General features: G+C 41.7%; 1 protein-coding gene across 2 annotated transcripts in view; it reads right to left on the bottom strand.

The window, feature by feature from the left end:
- The window catches only part of dgkh (diacylglycerol kinase, eta), a 50,212-nt gene that overhangs the window by 2,922 nt on the left and 29,893 nt on the right, over positions 1-17,397 (bottom strand). For both annotated transcript variants that reach the window (XM_053328368.1, XM_053328367.1), the window contains 20 exons: positions 15,282-15,444; positions 15,037-15,145; positions 14,516-14,737; positions 14,175-14,266; positions 13,671-13,770; positions 13,210-13,516; positions 12,796-12,927; positions 10,964-11,098; positions 10,716-10,833; positions 10,486-10,596; positions 10,067-10,163; positions 8,330-8,437; positions 6,787-6,900; positions 6,549-6,683; positions 6,182-6,342; positions 5,943-6,048; positions 5,020-5,112; positions 4,747-4,866; positions 4,421-4,526; positions 2,455-2,585 (listed from right to left, as the gene is read on the bottom strand). In XM_053328368.1, the coding sequence (XP_053184343.1) occupies positions 2,455-2,585; positions 4,421-4,526; positions 4,747-4,866; positions 5,020-5,112; positions 5,943-6,048; positions 6,182-6,342; positions 6,549-6,683; positions 6,787-6,900; positions 8,330-8,437; positions 10,067-10,163; positions 10,486-10,596; positions 10,716-10,833; positions 10,964-11,098; positions 12,796-12,927; positions 13,210-13,516; positions 13,671-13,770; positions 14,175-14,266; positions 14,516-14,737; positions 15,037-15,145; positions 15,282-15,444 (2,660 nt within the window). The remainder of the gene's footprint in view (positions 1-2,454; positions 2,586-4,420; positions 4,527-4,746; positions 4,867-5,019; positions 5,113-5,942; positions 6,049-6,181; positions 6,343-6,548; positions 6,684-6,786; positions 6,901-8,329; positions 8,438-10,066; positions 10,164-10,485; positions 10,597-10,715; positions 10,834-10,963; positions 11,099-12,795; positions 12,928-13,209; positions 13,517-13,670; positions 13,771-14,174; positions 14,267-14,515; positions 14,738-15,036; positions 15,146-15,281; positions 15,445-17,397) is intronic.

The raw sequence follows: 17,397 nt of genomic DNA, 5'->3' as shown, positions 1-17,397 counted from the left end.
AGAGCAGAAAGTTTCTCTGTAGTCATTGAAAATCTGAGCTGAAAACACACACCTACAACATCACAACTAGTTCTGAGGTGATCGTGGTCCAGTATAACACAAGTGTGATGTGGAAACTTGAAGACTCCAGTGCACAAACACTGACAATGAATTATACAATGAACTAGACATCCCCCGTCAAGCAGGAAAACTTTAGAAATGAAAAATATTTGCATATTCATAGATTCTAGATTTTTCAGTGAGGGAGAAGGTGATGATATAATTACTCAGAGAAGAGTCTTTTTATTTCTTCACATGTCTGGAGGGGATCTTTAACATTTCATGAAGTTAGATTTGATGTTTACATGCCATAATGACTACCTAATAAACTGGGAATGAAATGCTTGTTTAATCCTTTCCTTTCCTTTTTATCCTTTTTTCTTTAGAATGCACAAATTCTCTTCTAGTTTTCTATAACAAAGTCTTGTTTCCACTCAAATAACAAAATGTAACAACCAAAGTTATATGACCCATCATGATTCTGCCCCACCACATTATTTCAGTGTTGCTGAGCCACACTCACGACAGACTTGCGTGATAAAAGTGAATCATAACAACCACTAGTGTGATGAAGCAGTGTGGTGCCGGTTGCATTATATTTAATTTGATCTGACATGTGTAATTGCAGCTTGATAACATCTGTCAGCACTATGGGAAACAGGGATGAAAGAGATACCTGCAGCATTCAGATAACTGTAAAAGGACTGAAAGCTGCAAGAGGAGGCTTGCTTACTATTGTTGTTGAGAGATACAGTACGTCACACATTAGTCCATACTCTGCCTGGCAGGCATTATTGCTATAAGGACAGGTCTTTTTCACACAAGACATTCTGACATGTCACAGCAGGTCAGAACATCTCTATATGACTGATATCTACTTTTGTGGACAGTGTCATCTACTACTGACACTAATGATTATTTTCATTGTCAATTGAAGTATAGGTTCACAGTTTTATTTTATTTTTTAATTTTTATCAAAATTGATTTCTTTTTGAGTTGATTAATCAATCTAATTGCTTCAGCCGAATTTTTATCTAATAAAATAAAAGCAACACTGTAATCAGACAAATGAGATTACTGAGTGACAAAGTATAAGACACTGGAATAAGATAGAGAATGAATATTAATATGTGCATTTGGATTACTGTACGATGTTAACAGCTTTCCAAACAGAGAAAGACTGACTGAGGGCTAAATTGTCATTACACATAAGCAACCTGTCTGCTGTGCACTGATTTACATAAGAAAAATATTTTTTTAAATTGCCAAGTCTAAGGGTATCAGCTAATATTAGCTTTTTATTTCATATCAGCATTAACTGCATGTTGACCAACAAGAAACTGCACCACAGACAGTGTCTACATTACCACAGATTGTCCACCAGAGAGCACTGAAGTCTATTTTTCAACTGAAGTACAAACTTTATTTTGGACAAATATATGATTTTGGAACTCTCAAATATTCATATTATCAATCAGGCTCTAATGTCTGAATTTCATAGCAATGTTGCTTTTTCATCAACTGATGGATTTCTTGGATGTGTATCCTGTATTTACACCACAGTTTGTTTTGTTTTGCAATCCATTTAAGTTGCCGTCATGGATTCTTGATGTGATTTACTGGAAATTTGGGAAACAAAAACCCTTTTTAGAACTCTATTGCAAACCTGCCCCTAGTCCACCTGAACGAGGTGGCATGAGATCAGCTGCAGTGGAACAGAGGTACAATCTTTGTTTTAATTTACAGTATACTCCAACAAGATTTTCATGTCATAATGACATTTTTTTCCCTTTGCAGCCTTTATGGGTATTCATGCTCTCTTCGGTTGTACTCATGCTCATGATTGTGTCTCTTGTTTCCTTTTGCACATGAGGAAGAGTGGCCTAAACGTTTGAGAATGAAGGCATTGTGCAAACATCCCACACATCAGGGCAAATTCAAAAACCGGGGGTTGAAGCATGATCTGTGCATTTTTGTATATTTGTGTAAAGACACATGACACCAACCCATCATTCTGCTGTGAACAGTAATATCAGATTCATACAAATTGAGCTGAGCCGAGTTTAAATATGACACTTAAACTCACTGCCTGACTTTTCACTTCCTCTAAAACCAGCACAGCTCAGTTTGCTCAATTCCATCCCAGCTCATCACTGCCCTGTAGACTTTCCCTCTCAGCAGATACAGTGTTAGTGGGTTACAGCTAGTCTTTGTCACCAAGCAACGATCAGATAGTAAAAGCCAAGCAGAGCAATGCAGTGCAGCACGAGAGGTGGCAAAAACAGGGAGACATCTAACAGGTTGAAGAACATAAGAAATATAGAATAGAGAAAGAGTCAGTTGTGGGTCAGAGGAGACGGCTCACACAGATTCATTGAGAGGTGGGGGTGTGGTAACAGGTGCGAGTGTGTGTACCTTCAGGTCCCTCCTCTCCAGGTGCAGCAGCTCCGAGCCTCGGATGTCGTGTCGGATGAAGGTGTCTCTGTACTCCCCTAGACTCAGCTGTTCCAGCCAGACGCCCACCTCCTCTGTGCCCCATCTCTCGACTACACACAAACACACACGCGCACACACAGAGTAGAGCAAAGAGAGGCTCAGAGGGCCTCACAGGTATACACATACGCCACAAACTGTCACTCTCACACTTCACTCGCCTGCTTGTACTCGCTCTCTCTCGCTCTCTCTCTCTCTCTCTCTCTCACACAGCGCACAGACGTGAATATGTCAACACGCACTCAACCTCACAACTGAGTGCAAATTGTGGTAAACCATTGAAAGAAAAGATGTAAAAGGAGGGGAATGAGCATCAGAGAGGAAAGGAAAGAAGGAGGACGGATGGCGGCAGCTAGCAGAGGAGGGAGGAGTTTGACGAAGGCCAAAGATTGGACTGAACAAGGCAGTGGCCAATGGCGTTCCAGGAAGGTTGGGGGCATGCATTTTGTTAACTAGATCAGAAAACACAGAAGAAGAAAGTAAAGGGAGGCGGAAGCCTGTGCAGTCTGCAGGAAATACAGCCCAGGTAAATCAGGAACCAGCCCTCAATGAGAGGAAAGTATTATACTTTCTTATTAATGCTATTAATAGTATTATAAAGCAATATCATATTAGAAATCTGATATAGATTTTTTTTAACTTGTTTTTTTATGTTCAATACAAACAAAAAAAACCCAACAAAAATGCTGATTTGATTTCTGGCTGCTTTGTGTTTAAATGAAATATTCAGTGCCTGAAACCTTCTCCTTGGTGCAGCCTTGTTCTCCTCCTGACTTTGTGCCTTCTGATGCCATGTTGACAGCTGAATGAGAGCATGAATGGAGGGGAGGGGGGGGTGCCAGTTGATGCTTAGGGTCACACTGAGGAATGTCACACCTCAAACACACACCCATTCTTCGGGTTTCTACCAGGATGTTTATGATGAAGTGATACCTTTATGCATATTGTGACATGATAGCAGTGAGAAGCATGGTGATAGGTAACCGCGGCGACTGTCGGCAGAACCGAGTTTGTATATTCTGCACGTATGTGTCTGAGAGAGAGTGTGTGTTCATGTACTCACAAATGTACACCTTTATCTATTTTTCTGCTTTAAAAAGGAGAACTCCACAGATTATGTGAACAAAGTTGTAAAAAGCCCTCTGTGGCTCCAGACAAAGTCCTTCAATTTATGTTGAGAAAAAAATAAAAAATAAAAATAAAGGTGACATTGGCAGCTACTGACATAACACACCTAAATCTCAGACCGATCTGCCAGCAGTGGAGTTGCGTTGTCGGCAATGTAAGCATCATGTTTTCATGTTTAGGATGCATGGAATAAAAAAGATGATATATCTGGTTGCATCGATCCTTTTTCTTTAACAGTCCATTGTAAGTCTGACAATGTTATAGGAGATGGTGCGCCAAGTTTAAACACTGTGGTCAGATATACTGTACATTATCAATGAATGAACAAAGGATGACAGCACGTCACACTAATCACCCTGGCTGCCTGTGGTGGAAGTGTTCTGAGTATATGATCAACTATATTTGAAGATGAAATGTATCTAATGTACCTTCTTTTTCCTGGAAAGACAAAAGTTAGCAGTCTGTAGTTTAAATCTAAAATAAACTGTAAGCTAAAGAAGAGAAAAAAACACTCATACTGTCTCAACTTAAATATTATATCTCTGTTAGGATCTAATTGTCACAGCAATGTTTGAGCTTTTACTTCATGTTTTCACTTTGGAGATGGAAAGGTTACAATCTTATAGCGTAACTACATTTCGGACAGAGCCGGCCGTGTGAATGATTCCCTGTTACATCCCCTCGGTAGATGGAAAATACTTTGATTCCCCATCCTGTCCACTGTTTTCACTACTGAGGGAAAAAGTGGGCACAACCCTACCTGATTGAGGGCTCGTCTTCTTGGCGGCCTTCTCCTTCTTGAACTTGGGCACTATGCGAAACATGCCGCTGCGACTGTTCCTCTTGCCGTAACCCAGAGAGTGGTCCTGGTACATAAGCACAGTCAACCTATAGCCTTTCATTTAGCTACTCAGCTCTCCCGTTACATGGAGCCATGTTTCAACAAATCGTACAATATATGTGCGCAGACAGCCTTTAATAAATAAAACATGATGTTAATGTTATCTACTTATCACACAAAGTGGTGCGTCTATATGTGTGTAATAATATCCATTGTGTGTGCCACAGGTTGTGCAAGATGCTTACCTCCTCATCGTTGGGTTGCAGTATATGGTAGAGCCAGGGGATCTCTCCCAGTTTGGCCAGTTCTAACTCAACACTCTGCAGAGCACTGGACAGCAGCTCCTCCTCCGGTGGGTCCAGTTGCTACAATGGGGAACACACAAACCAAAATCATAATGCAACATGATAAATGAGATTGATAATTATCCTTTAAGACCACCAACAAACAATGATTACTAAAGAGTAAAAGGGATTAAACCAGGTATTTCTGTAATGATTAAAGCCATGATAACTCACCAGAGAGACTCGGCCCACGAGAAGAGACTCAGTCTCATTGTACAGAGCCTTGACAGTGCTGGCCACCTCTATAGCTGTGTTCCTAGTCAGACTCTGGACATGAGACACATTTAGGAGAGAGTCATTTACAAAAATCTTACAAATCATATTTATAACAAATGTGTAAGAACTCTGGAGGCCTTTTTTTTGGTTAGCATTTGACTAGCTTAGCTTCAGTTTTACACCCAGTTCAGTTAAACTAGCGTTGTTTTCATGGACTGACTTCACTATCAAAACAAGTTGAACTGTAGCTAAAATGTAGCTTTGTTTTGACATGTTAACATCAAACTAAGGTGATTCTAAAGATAACAGAATGACACCACACATATAATAACTGTTGTTGTAAATTAGGTTTCCATACAATATGATAACATATGCATTTTGTATTTGAACCTGTTTTGTTGTTACTGTTGCTTACAGCTGTGAGAGTGATTGAAAGTTCACGTAAGAATTACCTGCCTACTTTACTGACAGTTTTATGTACAATTTTCACATCTGTAGGTTTATATTTACGGTAGAGCTTCAGCTAGTAGGCTACATGGTGGCTGTAAATTGGAATTATTAGTTTGTTGAGTAATCGCAGACTCTATGCCTCTGACAATTATTTATTTAACGTCATAGTTTTGAGAAATATTAAGATTTTGCCATTCATACATCAGGTTTAACGTAACCACAGTTAGTGGTTAGTTAGTTAGTTATTTCTACTGTAATTTTTAGTATTTCACAAGATACAAAACTATTTGTTAAAACTAAAACAGCAGCTCCTGTGTACTCAGGAATTAAGTGTGTGGGTCTTTCTTTGGAAAGCATGAGCCAAGCAAATGACAAAGCAACACACCCCTGATGTTAGTCAGTGTGTTACGTGACTTGTGTCAATAGCTCACCTCTGGGAATTTCGGGTGCGTTTTGTTGATGGCATGAGATGCGGCATTGACAGCATGAGCCAACTCCTGCTCCAAGAGCCCATTAGTCTTTGCGGCCTCACATATCCTGTGATTAGACAGAGTACATATCTGTGAGCACATTTCAAGGAAAAAAATACAGTCATTCCCTTGACTCATATACTGTATTTGTACAGCCTGTGCACCTGGAGAGTGGTGGACTGGTATTCCTGGATGGTTACCTTGTAATAAGCTCTTCTGCAGCACGTGCGCACATCTGCACCAGGGTGGCCTCCTCCTCCGTCGCCAGATCCACAGACTGCTGTGGGTAGAGGTGAGGCCGCAAAGGAGGCTTATCATACTTTAACTTATCCTCCCATGACTTCAATGTGTTCTCAAACGCCTACAGGGAAAATCAAAGAATAAAAAAAGGATAACTATATATCACGTAAAGCAATTCTTGTCAAGCTTTATCCATCTACAATCATAACTCACACCCAAAGCTTAACTGCTCCTCTCATGTTTCTTTTTATTCTCCAGACTTTCCAGACACCTACTGCTCTTCACTAAGCTCCCATTCCACCCCCTTCTTCCTTTTATGTATCTCACCCGATCTCTTGTAAGCATCTGAGCTCTGTTCTTGTGTTGGATCGTGATGACTCCAGGTGGTTGGATCCAGGCCTCACCATCCACCTGAATGGGAACGCCCTCGTCACCCAGGATAGTGATCTTCACACTTCGACACTGATACGGGCAGAGAGGCGTAGATAAGATGGACGTATTTTTACATGTAGAGTATGTGTACTTCTTGACTTCATACTGTATTGTTTGTAATGTGTGTTCTCACCTGTGCTATGCGGTGGTGTTGCAGTTTAATGACCCGGGACACAGCCATCTGCATGCTTCCAAACACAGCCACGACTTCCAGGATCTTATCATCAAATGATGGGGCGCAGAAGATCTGTGGGGATAATGTCAATCTACTGTCAACAAAAGCCATGAAAAGACTCGAGCCAACAATGCATTAGCCTGTCTCAAAGCTATTAAATGCTCTGGTGAGTATTTATGGCGGTAGGATGGTGTGTTTGTGATTGAGTCAAAATACATTGAAGGGCACATGTTCATTATGATGTATTGTAGGCACTTATCACCCAGTGCAATACTGCAGCTCATTGATGTGTTTTTATCATTTCTGGACAACAGTTGAGGTCTATGGTACTTAAGAATAAGATATAGCTTTAGAGAAAACACTTGATACTGACACTATTGACACTTGACATGATATTTGTTGAGAATAAGATGAACACCATAACCTTATCTTTTAATGTAATTGTGAAAAGGAGAATTTTTGAACCCTATTTGTGAAAACCTCCCTTAAAAGGAAACATGTTGCCCTGTCAGCTCAGTTTAGCTCAAGCGAGATTGAGAAATGATTTGTTTCAGACAGGAGACGCTCCCGACAGGTCTGACATTGATCTCAGTCAGCAAACTGCCCGTGAAAAGGTCAAAGCCATGAGGAGTCAGCATCATCCTCAAATACATAGAGAGAGGCTCAGCAGAAAAAATGCTGGATAGCTGACAGACAACTCTGAGATGAAATTGTCAAAGAACATGATCGGAGGCGTTGTCATGTGAGGCCTTGGCCACTAGATGGAAACCAAAACGCATTCAGAAAGGAGTGTTGCATTTGAGTTTTAAAGTGGAGGGAGCAACATGTTGATTGGCCACACAAGCAAGATCACTGTATTGTCAGTTTTTGGTATAAATAATGTATATTTTAAGTATGTTTTTTTTCACCAAACCTATGACTGTGATGTATGACTGTGATTCTGTGTGAGTCCCCGATGACTAAGTTGAACTAAATCTCCTTTCCCTGTTTCTGTTTCCTCCTCTCCAGCAAAACAGTTACATAATGTCAAATGTACATACTGTATGCGTGTGTATGTCCAAGGATAACCTCTGCAGGGGCTCACTAAGGGGGTGTGTGTGCGTGTGTATTTGTGTATATGTGTGCAAACTGACACTCTAATCCCTCAGCAGCCTTTGTGCTCTGAGCCTTAAACAAACAAGCACAAATATCTCTCTAACCGTCCCTCCCCCTGCACCTCCAGGCTATCAGGGTCATGTTAAACCAGGATTCAGGCTGTCTTTCCATAGTTAACAGCAGAGGGGGGGAAAAAGGGAGAGAAAGGGTGAGACATAGAAAAAGAGAGGTGGAGCCCTGTTCCAGGAGTCTGGCCAAGTTCTGACATTGGGCCAGAGGAGGAAAACACCCCTTTTCCTCTCCAAAGGTGACCTGAGTTGCTCGTTTTTACCGAGGGCATGTCCAGCAGGATGGAACATTACACAGTGTTCAGTGTTAACATCTTGTGTACTGTGCATGTACTCACATCGTCCTCCTTGGTGCCTCCCCAGAAGTTGGTCCCGCCTGCGTAGCTTGGAATGTTTAACACGGCAATCCCCTGAAGGCTGGGCAGGGGGATGTACTGGCCATCACACTGGGAAATACACATAAAAACATAAGCAGAGCTCAGCTGGACCAGCACGGAAATGGAAGAGCATATGTGTCTATAGGGTATCTGCAGGTTTCATAAACATCAGATCTAATCCATTTGAACTGGCTTTAAAGACAATCTCACAGCAACAATAGATTTCACAGCAAAAAAAAAGAACCATAAAGCTATAAAACTGTTAATTTCTGATTTAACACAATCAAATAATCAAGTATAAATGACACACTGTGTATGACAATCTTCCACACCCCCAATTAGTAATGACAAACCAGGTGTTTTACTTTGCTTTAAACTACACAATTCTTTATATTTGACTTAATTTATCAACTTTAATTTACTTTACCTTTACTAAAAACCAACATGTACATTTTCAATATTATTTCATATCATTATGCCTGCCTAAAAATAAAACTTGTTTAAAAAAATCCTGTTCAGCACAGTGTTGAAAGGTCTGGTCCTATATGATATTGCAGTGCAATTTGTACAAGGCTTATAATTAAACTGCCTCCAAAAGCCAGCAGACACTTTCAGTCCTCGCACTGTGGTTTCAAGCTAAGTGAAAATTGAACAATTGGCAGATGGCCTTCATACACCTGACCACAAGAACAGACCATCTGCTGGGATGTAAGTGCTTTATATGCCTCTGCGTCAGCAACAGCCACGGCTGGAGGCATTATATTTTCAGGTTTCCGTCTGTATGTTTTCCGTTGTGTCTAGCCGTCTGTCCATCCGCCCCATTCTCGTGAACGTAATGTTTATATTTATACTTTTAAAATGCCAACTTGGACTCAAAAATGAATAGATTAGACTTTAGTGGTCAAAGGTCAAAGTCATGGTGATCTCACACTCAAGAATTCATATGATAATTATGACAAAGTTTCACACACATTTTTTAAAAGGATAAATGAAGTGATGACATTTTATATCCAAAAGTTCAATGGTCAATTTCATCGTGACATCATAATTTTACTGCAAAAACACTTTTTAGGCCATTATTCAATGCCATAACTCAGCAATAGAAGCAGAGATTGTGAACATATTTCACATCTGGTCAGATACTGAAATGGTGACACTAATCTTGGGTGCCTGTGTTTAAACTGTGGTGATTGTACTGATCTCCTGTGCTGTCAAGTCTAAGATGTGTGTGGAACATTTATGTTTTAGAATTGTTTAGCTTCTTTGCAGCAAAATTAATATCTGAAGCATCGTCTACTGTCATAGCTACAACCAAACGTGTGAGCACATAAAAGGAAGACTGCTTGGTGGAGGCATACAAACATGAGGTTATTTATGGTTTTCAAAATGGAGAAGCATCTTGGAACATTCTCTCTTTTGAGCAGTCCAAATCAGTTTCTGACTGAATTTGAGGTCAAAAATGGTGCTTCACTTTACATCTACAACACTTAGTTTAAATACTGTTATTTAAGAGGTTCAAGGATGTCGCTTCCTCTTCTAAATCGCTACCCGTTGTTTGGTGATTGTTTACCAGGCTCTATGGATTGATGGTAGATGTGTTATTTAATAAGAATTTAAAATATCTGTAGAGAGATGCAGTTTGGTTTGTGAGTTATATATACAGCACAGCGTATGCCCTGCTGTTCCTTCCTTTCTCACCTCTAGCTGGACTTTCTGCTCCAGGTTCTTGTAGGTTCTCTGCAGAAGCTCCTTCGTGCCCAAAACACCATACCACATCATGTTCTTGGTGCGACTCCTGGGTATGGAGGGGCAGACCGTGAGATAAACAAGTGTGGTAAAAGGGACAGGGTTGTGACATTAATTGAAAAGACTGGAAATGTGTATGAAACATCTGGGAGGACTACAGTCAGACACTAGAACGCCAGAAAATAAGTAATATCAGCTTTTCTGATGAATGTGGACATCACCCAACTAAATATTAGTTATTTCTAAACATGGACACTTCTCACCATAAGTAATACAATATAATTACCAATGTGGAAAAAATGCAGCTGTTTTCAGTCATCAAGAAAGTGCTGTCTTGATTTGTTGGCTGCAATAAAACAAGTATATCTCACCTGCATTTCTCTGGATGCTCCTCTCGCTTGTTGTTGAACTCCAGGGAGATCTTGGCATCAAGGCCAATGCCGAAGTAGTTGTTCATCACACACTTTTCCATGTAGCCCTCTCTAGGTAGGGCAACAGTCAGACAAACAGTCGGTCAATAAGCTCAAACACACACACACACACACACATACAGCATATCAAGGGCAAACAGAGAGCAACAAAGATGATAGCAGGCTCTTACAGCGAGTCGAGGTCGGGGTCGATGAAGGAAGTGGCACCGAAGGGGTCGATGTTAGCCAGCAGCATCTTGCTAATGATGGAGCTGCCAGCTATAGAGGCTGCCAGACCTGCCCGCAAGCCTACACACACACACACAAAAAATATACACACATCTGTCACAGCTGGCGTAGTTGAAATGTCTGGATGATGCCTGTCCTTGTTTGTTTTGCAATGTGATGAGTTCAAGTACTGTCTCTACTGTGTGTTTACCAGGGCAGATGATGCGTGTGTTAAGTACGGGGAGGTTCTCCTTGCTGGTGGTGAAGGGGGTGATGGTGAAGGAGCCATAGGACTGGGTGCTGCGGCTCACCCTCCTTTCCGTAGGCGAACAGGGACTCTTTACAGCTGGACACACAAAGAAGAAACCTCATATTACTTTTTAGGTCTTTTGTCTACTCATAATTGTCAGGGACTACAGCTGCTGGGAATGGGCAGAGCTGCCATACTGCTTGGGAAACAAACAAATGGTCAGTGGTCTGCTGTTTAGAAAGAGTTTTGTGACATGTATATTTATTTGTATGAAACTGTGGAACAAATATTACACTGAACAGGTATCAATAGATTTCTGAAGATTAGTTAACTATTTTGTAAAGAAGACGCTTTTTAGTTTTTCTTTAGCAGGATTTGTAAACCTAATCAAATGATTATATTCATGTTGTCTGTGGACAGGTTTGTAATCTTTTTTAAATGTATCACATGTCATTAGAAATCTATGTGCTTGAACAAAACTTCTGAAAAAGAATTACTCCACGTTGCTTCTCCTCTCTTTAGCTTCCAGCAGTTCAACTTTTTTCCACGTGAATGCATGGTGACAGCTTCTGAATGTTACGTGAGGGGGAGTGACCATAGTGGCTTTGTTCACGCTGACATCATATGAATCATCTATGAGGAACAAATACAGGCGAGATGGGCAGACTGGGAGGCTGGCATTTATTTATAAGGCCAAGTTGGACCAAACCACTGATAACAATCCCTTCTGTTCACATCCCCTACTTACTCAATGTGTTTTTTGATTTGTGTCCAGGTCAGGAAGGAGTAAGGAGGCAATCAGAGGAAACAAGGAGAGGATACAAGGCAGAGGGTTTGACTGATACCTCCTAGTCTTCCAACGACTGGAAAATGTGTGGAAGGAAGGAAGCAGCCCCATGATAAACAGGAAGAACTTCTGCCCCTAAGACAATAACACATCCTGTGGCTGATACACAGACGCTCACACACAGGCACAGCAGACATTTACATATGCGACATGCATGTGCTTCCATATGCAAGGCTGCACACATTACACACATTCATATACATATAAACACAGGCACAGACTTTATAGTAGCCCTGCCACCACAGTCTGACACAGACAGAGACCATCATTTATTATTTAAGTTCTCTATTGCTGCAGACTTCAGTGGAGATCGAAGATAGAGATAAACAGCTTAGCCTGGTGCAGGAGGTAGAATATCACAGGAGAACAGGCTTCTCCATGCACTTTTAGCACTAATCCTTGAGTTTATTTATGACAGGAAACATGATTTGCGTCAGCAGCACTTTTTTTCCATTAGCTATGAGTCTGGTTCACTGTGGTGCAGGGAATTCCATATCCACAAGGTGGCAACATTTAAATCCTGTGTGATTTCCTATTGGCATTCACTCCCTTGAAAAGTTTACAAGCTCTTACAACTTTCACTATGATTTCATCAACATTATTCTTCTGTTTACCATACATTATGTGAATAGTAAAGTTTTCTCTCTCAACAAAGAAAAGAGGGAAGGAATGTGTTATAACACATCCACTAGGTGAGGCATGGCCAAATAGAGATATTTTCCTCAACCCCTAATTAAACAAAATTACTATTGAGTGGTTGGAGAACAATGCCAGCTGGCAAAGTGTAAGACTTATAAAATCAAACAGGCAAGCCTTGACAGGTTAAGTGTATTGGAAATGACCCACAATGTAACTGAGTCGAGGCAAAAGGGGAAAACGCAAGTAAAAGGTTTGCAAGCAAGTCACAGATGTTCAATGGGACCAGAGCACACAGTGTTAAACTCACATGTCACTGCTTCCAGCTCCTTGGTGTCCTCATCCTTCTCACTGTCCCTGTTCTCTTCCTCGCTGTCCTTCCTGAACTCCAGGGGAGATGGCAGCTCCGTCTCCTCTGTATGGGTGTTCTGTTCATCCACCACTGAATAAAGGAAACAGAGGGGGGGATGAAGACAATACAAGATGCTACAGTATAGTCTACCAGTTCTTCTTTCTTTGTATTGCATTTCATAAATAGTGATGTATTGATAAATAAGGGCTTGCGGCACTGATAAAAGCAGTGATTTCTGCATTTTTCTTCACAATTTTACTCATGATATCATTCATCATTTATTTTAATTCTTATTTTTATACTATTACTATTAAGAATACAATAAATAACACATATAATATTACCCTGCATAATAACACAGTGTGTTTGTACCTCTCTCGGCCTGTTCTATAATCTGCCGCACAGCTTTCTTCAGACTGTTGGCCCTGAGCATCAACTGCTCCCTGCTTTTGAACAGCTGGTGTTGGGAACCAACTCCTCCCTTCTCCGTCTCCTCCTCCTCCAGCTTCTCCTTCAGCTCTGTAAGGCTCTCCTCGCTGGCCTCTTCCTCCTCCTCCTCCTCTTCCTCCTGCTCCTCCTCTACAATAGGGGGAGTAGAGTGTGGAAGCGGCGGTACAGCCGGGCACTCTGTGTTGAGAGTCTGGAGGAGGGAGTCCAGTTTCTCGTTCAGGATGGCACACTGGTGGGCACAGGGGAGAAGAGACACAAACAAAGGCTAGATGGAGAGCTGTGGCTGCATTCAGAGGACAGCGACTGGCAGAAATTTAATAAATGAGGGTGTTGCTTTTCAGCGCAGGCTGATCAATGTTAAAGGCTTTGTTTTTGTGGCTTACTTTGAGAGACATAGTGTCGCACTCATCGACGTTCTCTGTGCTTTTCTCATAGGCTTTCCCCACTTTGGCAACAAAATCCTTCACTGTTTCACACAAGATCCTAAGAAACAGAAAGAAAAAAAATGTGTATTGAAATATGTGTAACAATGGTAACTGGTAGCTGATAATCTATGGAGAGATTTCCAATTGGACTTTTTCATTTTTACTTACTATGTCATTATTTATTTTTTAAAGAATGCCATAAAATTAATTTTTCTCTATTTCAAATTTAAGAGTTATGCACCTTAGAAAAACGTTGTGCTCTACAGTATGTGCCATTTTAATAGAACAATATATCTTTACAAACAGGTGTATACTGTGTATTTGTGATTATACGATGACAGAAAAATATTGAGTTACTATAGTACAAATCTGTACAGCTTAATGAAAACCACAGAAATGTTCAAAACAGATTCGCTTTTTGTCTCTTGTTTGTGCTCTTGCTGTTACATCAGAGTCACTCACTTGGCAGAGGAGATGACCACAGAGTGCTGCTCAGAATTGAGGATCTTTGTGAGGTGAGCAGCAACTGAATCTTCATAAGTTGAAATATGAAACTAAGAAAGAAAACATAGAAAACACGTTAAGAGTGTGCATGGCTGTTTGTTAGTACCAAGAAAATATTACACAAACCCTGTATCTTGTGGTAAGCAAGGTGACTGCAAGCAACTGTTCTCTCATCTCTCTCATTAGTACTTGAAAGATTAAAAAAACTACCTCCCACTCTCATCTTCCTGTCTGGAAACCCTGCTGGCTTTGATAGGGTCTACTGATGCATGTGAATATCTGTCAGCTCTTGTGAGTACCTGGCAGTCGTCGGCTCCCTCAGGCGTGGTGGGGCAGCTGTGTTTGGGTGGGATCTTAATCTCGTAGGTCATGATGCTCCAGCGGTCCAGCATCTTGGTGCTGGCTCTCTCCAGCTTCTCCAGGATCTGGGGCAGCTGGGTGTCGTCGTCACATGACGGGCCCCAGCCCAGCACCCGTGCCAGATCGTTGCCCGTACCCAAGGGCAACACCCCCAGCTGGCACTGAAACACATGCAGGGGGTTTATTTGGCATCTAAGTATACATGCCTACTGCATTCAGAATGAGGCCTGTGTGTGCCTGTCCCTGCCTGCCTGTGTGTTCATAATACGTGTATGTCTTTATGTAAGCTGGCCAGAAGCAAAGGCAAAGAGCTGAACTGGCACACTGACCAAAGACAAAGAATTTGTATCTACTTGTAGCTCTTCTAGCAATTTATGCCTTTGGATGTACAAACTATTGCGGGTAATACGTTTGTGACAGTCACTTATTTCTGAAATAGGGAAAAGTTGCTGTGTATTACCTGTTTGTGTAGATTGAGCTTGTCAATCTCTGAGAGGACCCAGCCTACACTGCCATCGCCTCCGCACACCAAAATCCGGAAGTTGTCGAATTTCTGAAAAAGGCGCAAACTGACAAACACACACACATACACACTTGGTTATTCTGTAGGCTTTGAAGTGCAGTGCATGCATATATTTATTTGAAGTTTTATGTGTATGAGCGCGTCAATACACATCAGAATTTGTTTGAGTTTGTTTTCCTCACCCAAGGTGCGGCCCACCGTTGACCAGATCGAAGACTTGAGCTGGGTTGAGGAGCTGCTTGAAGCGTCGTAGGAATTTCACTCCCTGGTTGTCTCCGCTTTTGGAGTTGACGAAGACAAGGAGAGGGCTGGCACACGATGGGGGACAGGTGGCCTTCCAGAAGCCTGAGGAGAAATGATTATAAGAAAAAAAGGAAAAATGAAACACGCGTTTAATGCTTTGAGGCCTGTCAACGTATTCCACACACCTCTGCTTTACTGGAGTGGCAGCAGAAGTCTCTTTTGTGTGTTTTTTGGGTGAACTAACCCTTTAAACACTCTATAAGCAGTAACCAGAGTAAAAGCTCAAAGCGGCTGGCGTGGAACAACTCTGTCATCGTTTAACAACCTCATCAAAGTCCCAGTGCGTGTGTGAGACTGAGCGTAATAATGTGTGGCACATGCTTGGCAACAGAGCACGAACACACACACACACACACACACACACACACACAGACATACACACATACATACATGCATGCATATATACACTAATCTGTAGGGAGGTAATGCAACAAGAGGTTTCTGTGCTTGCAGCGTAGTCTGAACCCCCTCCCCACTACCACTCCCCCACTGTGTTGTCAGCTTTGTGCATATTAGCTTGAGTGTCTGACACTCATGACACTCGCTCTTTTCCTTTTCCCCCTTTGCATCCGTCTTCACGTCTCCCCTCTTGCTCTCTAATCTCTCTTTCTACCCTCTCTCTCTCTCTCTCTCTCTCTCTCTCTCTCATATCTCGTCTGTCAAGGATGGATTGAGGGAGGGCGAGAGGAAGAGAAGGAGAGAGAAAGGGAGGGAAGGGGGAGAGTCACGATGCTTCAGCACGTGCTACAGTCTGCCCCCCAGCCAATTACAACCAAACTCCCCCTCTTTCCAGCTCGCGTTTGGGCTGACGGTGTCCTGGCACGTGAGGAGATGCAGAGTGAGAAAAGGACAGATAGAAAGACAAATGATGTGTCTTCTGTTTCCATTTGCCCATCTTCTTGTTTTTGTTTGCTCTTGTCTTATCCTCCTCCCTTTCATCTGGATTCCCCATCCTCCATCTCTCTGCTTCTCTTTTATCCATCTACCAATTAGCCGATGCCAGCTTTTTACAGACTCAATGGTCTGTGTGTGCACTCAGTGTGCGTGTATGTGTGTGTGTGTATGTGTGTAAGGCTGAGTTCTGCCACAGTAATCCAATCACACATGCTTATCTGAGTCTGTCTTGCAGGTGCTGATTTCCATCTAGAATGGGTTTAATGTAGTCTCTGGCATACGCACATACACAAGTGTACAGACGGACTTAAATACAGAGACAGAGTCATTGTATATGAACAATATACATACATACATACATATATACATACATACATATATACATACATAAATATAAGACACACACAGACACACAGACACACACACAGACACACACACACACACACACATACATTATTGCCCTCCTCTTGTTGAACACTGAGCCTGAAGGGAGCCTCAAAGCGCTTTGCAGACATCTGCAGAGCTCTTCTTCTTTTGTGGTACTTGTGTACTTTCATGTTGAGTAAGTGTGTCCATTTTCGCTGCAAGTTGGGAGGCATCTAATCATAATTCTTCCCCATGCATATTCTTTTCACAGATCTATTTTAAGCCCTCATAAAGGTGTGAGCAGACCTGTCAGATACGGCTATTTTTAAACACCTCGCTATACAAGAAACAGGCAGTTTCCTGGAACACATACCAGTGCCCTGTTCCTCTGTCTAATACCACTTATGACAAGCAGGAAGCTAATAAAAAAGCAGGAATTGGATACTGAGAGCAATTACTTGACGGGAAAATATTGTCTTTCCATTTCCAGCACATGCAAGTCAAGTGGGTGGTGAGAAAAAGGGTGTGTGTGTGTGTGTGCGTGTGAATTATTGTGTGCCTGGATGGATGTTGATCACACCAGAGTGAATCATCAGGCTTGCCCTCTCCTCTTTCCTGCCACCATCTTTCCATGTGACAGAGCAAAAGATCAAAGTTCAGAGAGAAGGCATCAGCCGACCAAATGGGATGAAATCTCATTTATTCACTTCTGATATGTAATGATTGCTCATAGGT

The sequence above is a fragment of the Scomber japonicus genome, chromosome 11 (genome assembly GCF_027409825.1).
Source record: "Scomber japonicus isolate fScoJap1 chromosome 11, fScoJap1.pri, whole genome shotgun sequence".
NCBI lineage: Eukaryota > Metazoa > Chordata > Actinopteri > Scombriformes > Scombridae > Scomber > Scomber japonicus.
This window is presented reverse-complemented; position numbering and strand designations above follow the sequence as displayed.